The sequence below is a fragment of the Fukomys damarensis genome, unplaced genomic scaffold (genome assembly GCF_012274545.1).
Source record: "Fukomys damarensis isolate Sample0158 unplaced genomic scaffold, DMR_v1.0_HiC HiC_scaffold_13, whole genome shotgun sequence".
In the NCBI taxonomy this organism is placed as follows: Eukaryota; Metazoa; Chordata; class Mammalia; order Rodentia; family Bathyergidae; genus Fukomys; species Fukomys damarensis.
The window spans coordinates 8,057,379-8,068,647 of NW_022900925.1; the positions used below are offsets into that span (position 1 = coordinate 8,057,379).

The following is an 11,269-nucleotide window of genomic DNA, read 5'->3' on the forward strand; positions in this document are numbered from 1 at the left end:
TTTTTTTTTTTTTTTTTTTTTTTTTTTTTTTTTTTTTGAGACAGGGGTCACTAATTCGCTAAGTTATCCAGGCTGGGCTCAAACTTGCTAACCTCCTGACTCAGCCTCTCAGAGGGTGGAAAGGGACCTTATTTCCCAAGCCGCTCTACTGCACATACTGCTCCAGCTAAACTATCAAGGCCAGAATGAGGCCCACTTAGTTGATCCAGAAGCGGAAGCCCAGAGGGGTACAGTGGCCCGCCAGACATCAAGGCTGGCCAATCACGGCCCTGACACCGCTACACCAGAGGCACCCCGCTTGTCCCCCATCTTTGGGCAGCAGAGGGTTGCTCCCCACCTGTTAACCCTAAGCCCCTGCCCTCTGGGGCCTCTCAGTCTTTTTCAGGAAGCTGGCCCACGGTGTGCACCCTGGCGAAGTGGCGGAGGAGGTGATGCGCACGGTGCGGCGGAAGAAGCAGGAGGTGCTCATTGCCAACCCCATCCCCAAGGCCGCCCTCTACGTCCGCACCTTCTTCCCCGAGTTCTTCTTCGCCGTGGTGGCCTGTGGGGTGAAGGAGAAGCTTAATGTCCCGGGGGAGGGTTAACAGGAAGAAGCCCAAGGTCTCCCTGTAGGAATAAAGGCTTTCCTGGCCAGCGCGGACTCTGCTGTCCTCCCTGCGATGCGGATCACTCCCAAATCCTCCCTCTCCTCCGGGCCTCCCTGTGGAAGGCGCCCCCCATTTGCACGGGGCCTGGAGCCACGGTCTCTGGGTGACTCCTACCAAGCCTTCCCAGGACTCAACTAATTGAGCAGGAAAACAGGGGCCTAATTCACCAAATGCCGCGTTATACAGACACCATGGCCATGGGCCTGTTCAGAGGCTGCCGAAGCCTGCCAACACCTCACCTATGCAGCTGGACTTCCTGTGAGGATGGACACATCCTGTCCCTCAGAACTGTCCAGGGTGGCAGCCGTCAGCCTTGTAGGGCTGCCTGGCACTTGAGGGGCTGATTTTTAAATTTTGTTTAGTTGTGATGAATTTATACTTATTATTAAGCATTGGACGATAATTCCCATATCGCTCATGTTAAGCTTTAATTTATAGCAATAGTTTTCATAGTAATACTATTTTATATGTTATATATAAATATACAAATAATATATAATATACAGATAATATATAAATATTATATAAATAATGTAAACATAAGCTGGGTGCGGAGAGACATGGCTGTAATCCCAGATACTCTCAAGGAGGAGGCAAGAAGATGAGGAGTTTGAGCCCAGCGCACACAACTTAACTAGATACTGTCTCCAAATGAAGTTTGAAAAGGATTGGGAGCACATGCTCAGGGAGTCCAAGAGCAGCCTCTGGGCTAAATTCCCACTTCTGTTATTCATGGCTGATAATATATTAATGGGTAATATATTATTGATAATCAGATACACTTACCTACTGATATATGCTTACTAATAATATTTATATTGCATTTAACTAATATATTATTGATAATAGTGTTCCCTTTTCAGTAAGCCCATGAACATCAGCCCCTCCCAGGGACTGAGTTCGCAGGCCAGAGAGGGCAACTGACACAGCTCAGTTGGTTTTCCTTAAAAGACTCAGTTGTTTTGAAAGTGTGCAGCAAATGCTGAGAACCTTGCCCCATCATGTCCACCCACCTCATTCCAGGCTTATATTACGCTCTTAAAAAAACAAAGTGCAGGGCTGGGGATTTAGCTCACTGGCACCGTGCCTGCCTTGCAAGCACCTCTGGTACTGGGTAAAGAAAAACTGTAGAGTACATTTTTTGCATTAATATTGTAATGGCTGGCTCAACTTTTTCTTATTTTTATAGACAAAAAAGGGCAAAACTTTCTTCCCTGGATTTGTCATTTGCAAAATTAACATAAACAAGGTACACGGACACATATATAAATCTCTGTTTAAAAAGTAAAAATACCTGGAATCACGCAATCACCCTGGAGCTCAGATCACCCCAATGTGCTACTTATGGCCCCATCCTGCAGCAATAGGAAGAAAGATGTGGCAAAAGAATTTGGGGATCAGCAAAGTAACTTTCTACTGAGAGGTCTTATTCTGGGCGTGGGTGGGGGAATATAAGGGTGCTTGGACCACAGCCAGAAGAGGGTGAGTGAGGGCTCTGGGGAACACAGCAGCACCTGGAAAATGGCTGACACTTGACTGGTGGCCAGAGAACAGCTTCGGAACTGAAGCGCGGGGGAGCCTCCACCACAGGCAGACAACCTGGGGCTCTCCAGCACTGGGCTTTGGGCAGAGCTGGAAGAGGGAGTTCAGAGACCTGCTCTGGACCTAATGAGATTGGCTGACTAGTGAGGTTGACCTGAAGTGCCCGCAGCCCAAGTTCTTGTCCATACACGCTGGTCTCCCTCTGGCTGTTTGCTGATTGGATACTTCCAGATGTCCCTATGTCCCCGTGTCCATTCAGGCCCTGCTGCACTCTTAGGATTTAGTATCATAGAAGCCTAGTAAATGAAACCCCCTAACCCTTATGTTGAAACATAGGGTTAAAAAAAATTCATTTAGTGTTAAAGGAGACAGAAGCTGGGGCAGAAGGAATGGGGCAGGGGAAGGAAAGAGTGTCGTGCAATTTGAATAATGGCCACCAGGTGTCACTGTGGCCCCAAAGCTACAGTATTTTGTTAACTTTCCGAGGAAACTCCTGAGGATCTCCAAGAGCCTTCCCTTTCAAGATTCCATTTGGACTTCCTATCAACCTTAATTCGTTGCTAAGGCTAACAGTCTGTTTCACAAGTGAGAAAGCTGAGGGTGACACACTCGGTGAGATACTGCTGCTGTGAGCAGGAGGGAAGCCTGAGTGTGGTTAACCCCTGGGACAGGAAAAGACTGGGCTCTAGAAGGCCAGAATGGCCAACCCAACACGCTGCGTGGCTTTGAGCAGTCTCAGACTCCGCGCTAGGAAAGATGAAGGAGGTGTTCTGGGGTTTCCCCCCAAATAGCTACAAAGTTTTAAAAATTGGATTAAGTAAGGGCACCTGTGTCTTGTCGCTGGAGAAGGCAAAGGAACAAACATACACTGAGCATTTGCAACTTCCCTGCTACCTTACTTGGGTCTTTCATTCATCGCTTTATTCATTGCTCCCAGGGAGCCTCCAGGGCAAATATTAGTCCCTGTCCCACTGGTGAATAAAACAGACGCTCAGCGAGTTTGGTACATAACTTGGCTGAAGTCACACTTCTGGTTAATGGCCGAGCTGGGACTTGCGAATGGAGAAAGCTGGACCATTCCTGCACCAAGGTCAATAAACCGCCGATCCACTCCACTTTAGAAGTGGGTGGGGCCTCTTCCCATGGAGCCGGATCAGGCATGCACACTGCGTGCTCTGGGGGAAGTGTAGGCTGCAGGAGAAAGCCAAGGAGTCGCCTCCAGAATGGCTGAACTATGGAGGAGGAAGTGTCTCTGGACAGGATAGTGTTCTGTAGACATAAAGGGGGAATGGGTTAGGTTTCCCATCACTGGGACAGAATATTCAACACATGAAGCTTAACGGAGAGGACGTTATTTGGCTAACAGTTTTTGGAAGATTCAGTCCATGGTTGGTTGGCTCCAAGGCAGAAACGCACAGCAGAGAAGGAAAGCTGTTCAGTCCACGGCAGCTAGGAAGCTGAGAGAAAAGGGAGGAGGCAGGTACAATAATACCTCTTTTCACATCACACCTCCAAACAAGCCCCACCTTCTAACTCTGTGTTCAGCTATTGAAATCATCAATGGGTTGGAGTGTAGCACACCCTGACCCATGGGAAAAAAAATAAGAAAGTCTACAGAAAAATTATTTCCAGCTAGGAGATAGCTATTCCCAAAAGGAGGACAGATTGGTGACTGTAGATTCAAATGGTCTTAAATTAAAACTTACTAAATTAAAAGTATAAACAGAATAAATGTAAAGTATTTAAAGTTCCGGGCTGGGGATTTAGCTCAGTGGTTTTGACACCTGCTTCACAATCTCAAGGACCCGAGTTCAATCCCCGGTACCAAGAAAAAAGTATTTAAGTTCCAAAATAAACAACTTGAATCAATGTACTATTTAAGCATCAACATATATGTGGTGAAACTCTAAAGAAAAGCAAGAGAGGAATGAAATGCTGTCAGTGGTGTATGGCTTTTTCAATTTTTTAAGCTGCACACTATATAATATTTGTTTTATAACATGTTTTTTTTCTCTTAGGTATAAGTCTTGGCCATCTTCAGCATGTGCATACATAAAAGTTTAGTTCTTTCTTTTTTATAGTCAAAGTGCTGAAAATCCCTTGAGATAGTTTCTAAAGGTAACACATTAAAAACAGGGGAGCAACCGGGAGAGTAAAAAGTGGAAAAGAAAAGTCTTTACTTCTCAAGTCACAATCCAGAGATATCTACTTTTCAAAATAAACTTTTCTACATTTTTTGGTAAACTGTTCAATTAAATTATTAGATGCACGGCCGATGCATTTTCACAAAAGGGAAACACGTGGTAATTAAGAACCCAGACCAACCTTACCAGCATCCCCAAAAGGTCCATTTATATTTTACCCATTGCTCATCATTTATTTTTAAATAATAAAAGTTGATATTAGACCAACTATTTTCAAAGTAAAACAGATACAGAGTATGAAACATCCAACTGTTACCCACTCAGAGTAAAATGAAAAGCTTCAGCCTTGGACACATCCAGAACTCTTGAACTTCAACTCTTAGGAGGGTTTTAGGCCCTTGATTTTCACCACTGTGCAGACTCAGCTTGGATCTGCATTTTACATCCTGTAGATAGGCCAGATGCCATCAACAAAGCACTGTTAGTTTAAAAACCAAAGTGATCCCTACTGTCATCAAGACAGTGCTGTTTAAGTGAAGGGAAGAGATAAACACAAGGGTGGAGCAAAATTGAGTCCAAAAGTAAGCCTGTATAATGTGGCCAATGCTTTTTTAAGAAAGGTGCAAAGATAACTTACTAAAAAAAGGATGGTTTTTCAATAAATGGTGGCCGGAGTATTTGAACTTTGTTTACAATACAAAAAAATGATAAATGTCTGAGGTGGTAATATGCCAATTATCCTGACTCGATCATTACATGTCACACACGTATTGAAATATCACAAATACCCCATAATTATGCACAATATCATGCCCATTAAAAATTAAAATATATTAAAAAACAAAGAAACAAGTTCCTCAGAACTCATGGCTCACTCCAAACATGGTTTGACTAGCCGCACAGTATGCAAGGATGCTTTTGCCTATTAAAAAAAACTATGTTTAGGAACTTGGCTTTTTTCTTTTTTTAACCTAAAACTGATACTATATATTCATGTTCTAGCTCACGTCTGAGAATTATGTCAATCCACAATCATTAAAGAAAACAATCTCTGCAAAATGAAGCCGGCTGTCTTTGCCTCTCACAAACTGTGGATAAAAGTAAACTAGAATGGAAAACAAAATGTTTGAGCCTCATAGAATTTATCTGCTCTTACTTGAAGCCACTAGTTTTTGGACCGAGAAAAACAAGCTCACTCTTTAAAATGCTTCTGTCTATTCTTTCTTTTTACTTTTGTCCCAAATGCCAGTGGCCTGGTCCTCTATAGCCCTAGAGCAGGCATCTTTCAGCTGAATCATATTGTTTCTGTCACTGGTCCAGACAAGTAATCCATCCTTTTTATAACTGTGACATGGGTGAACAAGCTGCATTCCAAAATTCCTTTTAACTTTACCATCCTTTAGATCTGTGCTATCTGCGGCCCCCCTATCTGCTTGTCCGGCTCCTTACCTCTACCCACTATTCCCACACAATCAAATCTACTCGTTGATCCAAAACATCTGCTTCTCTCTTAGTGCCAACAAAGGTCCTTTGTCAGCCAAATCTGACCAGGTTGTGGGTCAGAAGAGGCATTCCGTTTCCTATTTTATTTTGAGCTGTCTTTTACGATATCACTTATAGTGAAGTGTTCTAAAACACTAAAGTGCTAAAGAGAACTGAACCATTTAGTCGGCTCATTTCCATATAACATTAGCTTGAATCCAATGAGTAAAATATCCTTAAAGAGTTTGGGGATGGTAGGTAGAATTGAATAATTTTAGGGGCTTCGAACTAGTTTTGAGTATTTTCTTTCTTGATTGCTAATCCTGGGTTGGAGTCACTGTAACCAAAATTGAAGTGAACAGTTAAATTATTTGTGGATAAAGCTCAGAGACAACCTATTATGAGACCCAGGAGTGCTGGGCTTGATCTAGTAGACCTGGTCTGAGCTGGGCGGTGGGTGGAGATTAGCAGCCTCTACTCGGTAGACACCAGTAACACTGTCCTTCCTCTCAGTGTGTGACAGAAATGTCACAACTAGTGCTGGGTGCTCCCAGGGGAGCAAGATCATATAGAATTTATATTTAAAATGCCTAAAGACATCACTTACCCTCTGGGCACGAGCTGTTCCAAGAAACCCAACGCTAGAAAAAGAACAGTGTGCTGTTTCAGTTACTTGTATCTTTCAGAGACTAAACTAGGAGCTGTGGCGAAGGCACGTTGATGCCTTGCGCCCCAGATGATGAAATCGCCCCTCGTACTTCTAGGCCAGGCTAGATGGTGTCTGCTTCCTGAAGCTTCGCCCATTTCCACCTTCCCGATTGCTGGTCTGGTTTCCCTCAGAATCTGAAGGGATGCTGGTGTCACACATGTGAAAGAGAAAGAGCCTTTCAAGGAAAAATAAAGATTCCCAGCGTCAACAATGTGTAACAGCAGGGCGGACTGAGGAGGAAAAGGGAGCCGTTTCATTTGCTGTGTATAGGAAGGCATCAGCTAAGCCGTTGAAGAAGTCTTTTTTACAGCTTGGCAAGAGCACCCTCATGGGCTGGGGGTGGATGGCTTGGTGCAAGGGATTGATGAGTGAAAGGAGCTGGGTGAGGTGGCACAGGCCTGTGTACTCACCACGAGGGTGAAGCTAAACTGGGATTCGCAGTGAGTTCACAGCCTGAACTATATGGCAAGACTCTGCCTCAAAAGAAAACAAAAATCAAAACAAAAACGAACAGAACGAGTGAAAGGCAATAAGGGAAGAAGGGAGACATCCAGGGCAGCGTCATGGAGAGCGAGATCCTGGCTTTCGGTCTATCCGCCTCACCCTCCGTACCAGGGTCCTGGCTTCAAGCCTGACCCTGCGGTGTGTAAGTGCTCATCTCTTGTTCCAGCAACGAGCCATCTGTGTGGAGCAGGGATGTGCCACTGAGTCCCCCCTCCTGAGGATGAAAAGAGCCTGGAGTCTTTTCCCTTCTTAACAGATAACAAAATATGTGCTTGATAAATAGACACTGATTTATGTATGATCCCTGCAGACTTAAAGAGCTATAAAGTAAATTTCACCTCTTGTCTCCTCTTCTGGCATTCCACATGCCTCTCTTTATCTTGATAGGTTCCTTCCTGTGTACTTCTACGGGCAGATTTTGCATACAGATATATTTGTTAGTTGAATAAGCACAATAAATCCTGTCCCACCACTGCAGTTGACCCAACCAAAAATCTAATAAAGAGAGCTGACACGAATATTCACCCAAGAATTTAGGCGAGAAAAATTTAACTATGAGAGAAGAAGGTCTATGATGCAAGAGGCTTAACCTGGAGCCCACAGTAATGGCCAGCCGTCTGCCTCATTTTCTTTCCTTCACAGTGTGTATCACTGTAAGGAAGTCTTTGCTTTCAATTTCGATCTGTCTCCGTAACAAGACGTATGCTTCATGAAAGAAAGCCCTGATCAGCCGGATACCCCAAGACTGAGAAGAGAGTCGGATGCATAGCATACGGCCAGTAAGTGCTGATTGGGTGGGTGGGTAGGTAGGTAGATGTGTGGATGGATGGCTCAGTAGGTGGTGGAGGAATGATGGGTGTGGGTGAATGGACAGATGGATGCATCAGTGCATGGGCAGGCGAGTTGGGTGGCTGGATAGATGCAACGATGGCTAGAAGAACAGGTTTGTTGATCTCTCTCTCTCTCTCTCTCTCTCTCTCTCTCTGTCTCTCTCTCTCTCTCTCTCTGACTGTACAACCCTACCCCTGAAAGGGTCCACCAAGGCTCTGATTATAATCGAATTCCACCCTAATTAAACTGAGTTTTTAATGTTTACACAAGGAAAAGATGTTGACCGAGCTTTTCATCTTCTCCTCCAAATGCCTCCTCACTAGGATGATGGCGGCCATCAGAATATTCCCTTCTTCAATCAGTCATGAGTAACTCAGAATAACAACTACCTTTTCAGATCTAAAGGATTACTTGACTTCTTGGTGAGAAGACCTTAGTCTCAGACTACACTGATTCTATGGAGTGTAAAACAGGGCCCTGGAGGGAAGAGAAGGGCCTCAGACCTATTCTGTTTCCATTGTGGCCTAGCAGTGAATAGCAGTCAGGAAGTGAAAGAAATGTGTTCAATCCTACGGATTCCACCCAAGGGAAAAGGACTCATGTCTAGTTCATCCAATATTAAAGACACACTCATTTTAGACATTGATACCCATCAAGGGTTTACATAATAAACAGCCCAAGGCAGTGGTAAACCTGAGGCACATAAGCCACAGGAGGCTGTTTGATGTCCTTGAAAGCTCTAAAATTTTCGCCACCACGGACCCAAGGCATGCATAAATATTCTCTTTGCTTTGTCTGTAAGGTAAGCCCTTAGATGTTCTTGTTCAACAGAGGACACTTCAAATACTTTTTTGAAAAAGCTTATCAAAAATTTGATCTGGCCTCTGGGCCTGGTGGCACACACCTATGATCCCAACACATGGGAGGCTGAGGCAGGAGGATCACCTCGAGTTTGGGGCCAGCCTGGGCCACACAGTGAATTCAAGCTTAGCCTGAACTACATAGCCAGACTCTGTCACAAAGAAAATTGATCTGGCTAAAACTCTGGGCTGGTCTCTGACAACAGTGATGGCTATGGGTTTATACAGGCCTTACAGCCTCCTTTGAGCTGTGCCACAGAATTTCACCCTCTTCCCTCCCAGTCAGATCCCCACCCGCTCCAGTTTTAGAGCGCTTCCTGCTTATCTGCATACCCTACTTAGGGACTCAATGTGTCCCTGGAAATCTAAACTAAAAGCCAGCAAGGCAAAGCCTAGTGACCCATTCTTCACATCCTAAGTTGCATGGGTGCTACTAGTGGATCTGTACTTTGAGGAAAAGGCCAGCAAAGGCTCTTGGGGAGTAAGTAGTGGCATCAGGCAGTGTGCAGCAAGATGAGCAGAGATGTGAAGGACTGTGGGGTGGGGCTGTCTGTGCTGACCTCCCCGCTCACCTCCTCTTTCTCAGCGGTAACTCCTGCTGTGCTCTTCCTCCTCACCTCAAGGTAGCTGTTCTTCAAAGAAGACCTGACTTTTCTTACCTCTGAGGGCAAGGACTCAAGATATGCATTCCACAGCTTCCTAAAGACACTCAGGCTCTTTCCTTGACAGATTTTCCAGCATCTGTAGAAGTAACTGAGGACACCAAGGGGGCCTTCCTTCCAGCATTTAAAAAAACAAAAAAAGTGAAAACGAGTAAATAACACCAATCATGTGAGATGGGGAAAAATATCTTTTTTAGTATGTCATAAACTGAGCTATATCTTACACACAGCAAAGCATATAAACATCGTGTGTAGCTCCATGAAATATAAAGTTGTTGCGCCCAGGTCGCGAAATCCCCAAGAAGACCATCAGGAAACTCTTCTGATATAAATACATAAGGAGTTTCTTGCAAGCTCGAACCTGGACTCCCAGTGTCAACGCCTCAGTGGCTTCAAACTGGAAGTCACAACCCACTTATTTAGCCTAATTTTATAGGGTTAGTGTGGCTTGAAATTCTCTCTATTTTATTGGCTTCTTTTTTAACATTTTAAATCTATTGGATGTTGCTGGGGCACTTGCAAAAGAGGGAAAATTACTACATCAGGGAGGGGGCTGATTCAAAGAGAGGTCACTGTGCCCAGGAATGCAGTTTCTATATAGAACCTCCTGTTCTTCTTTGAGGTTGGAATTGCCTTCCTCCCATCCGCCTGACTCTGTTCTTTCCGCAACTAGGTAAACTAAGCAAACTGAGCAAATTTCTACTGCCTGAATTCATCCGGGGGTCGGTTCTGGCACTTTGTTTTATGGTTTCCCAACTTAAAATGGAGTTCGTTAAGCTAAGTGGGGAGGGTTTTGGGACTAAATATCTAGGGTCCCACAAAGTGACCATTACATGAGTCAACTTATGGGCCATTTGTATCATCACCCCAGAATATTTCCCCATAAGGAAAGTTAACCCTTATCCCATTTTTGACATTGTCATCATCTTGATATATTTCACCCATAGATTGGTTTTACCTGTTCCTAGAGTTCATACAATTGAAATCATAGAGTATGTTCTTTTTTGTGCATGTTGTTTCTCTTACATAATTTCTTTGAGTCCTTCAGGTTGCTGCAAATATTACTTTATATCATTTTTGTTTGTTTTGTTTTATTGCAAGGCATTCCATGAAATAAAATAAATAATTCAAAAATTTGCTTGTTCATTCTAGGAATATTTTCTATCAACCTGTTGCTATGGTTTGGATCTTAACTGTTCTCCAGGCCCATATGTTACAGTGTAGTCCCCAGAGTAGTGCTACCAGGAGGTGATTGGGTCTCTCAGAAGTGACCTTCAAAGGAATAGTGGGACTTGGGCCCATTCTTTCCTCTGCTTCTTGGCTCCTGTTGCAGTTTTGCTCCTCCACGCACACCCTATCATGATGTGCTGCCTCGTCCTAGCCACAGTCGTGGACTGAACCTCCAGAACTGTAAGCCAAAATCAACCTTTTTATTTGTAAGTTGATGATCTTGGGTATTTTGTTGAAGGGACACTGGCTAACCCACCTACAGATGTGTTATCTCATCTTTTGCTATGTCCTTTCTGCTGCTAACCCTAAATTCTTAAATTTTGATGCTGCATTTTTACTTAACTTTTAGAATTCTCATTTGACTTAAAAGAAAAAACAAGAAAATTCTAGATCTGTGGTGAAATCCTCCATTCTTTCCTCTTTTTTCTTGAATTAATTAGAACTATTTTAAAGTCTTGGTTGGCTCATTCCAATATCTTAGTAGAAACTACGTGTTATACATTCTTCATTATACAACTTTCCTTGTACCTTCAACTCAAAATGCTATTTCAAGTCTGTAACTTCTGAGATTTACTGCCAAGAGAATTTCCAATAGATCATTCTGATTCCTTCATACACTGACCTTGAGGTTCTTTTGGAGACTAAATGACTCACCAAG

At 43.8% G+C, this 11,269-nt stretch overlaps 1 protein-coding gene across 1 annotated transcript in view; it reads left to right on the forward strand.

Annotated features, from left to right (window-relative positions):
• Dhrs7c (dehydrogenase/reductase 7C) overlaps window positions 1–584 on the forward strand; it is a 22,268-nt gene extending 21,684 nt beyond the window's left edge. The window contains exon 7 of the mRNA XM_033762713.1: window positions 376–584. Coding sequence (XP_033618604.1) covers window positions 376–584 — 209 coding nt within the window. The remainder of the gene's footprint in view (window positions 1–375) is intronic.
• Window positions 585–11,269: the final 10,685 nt, after the last annotated feature.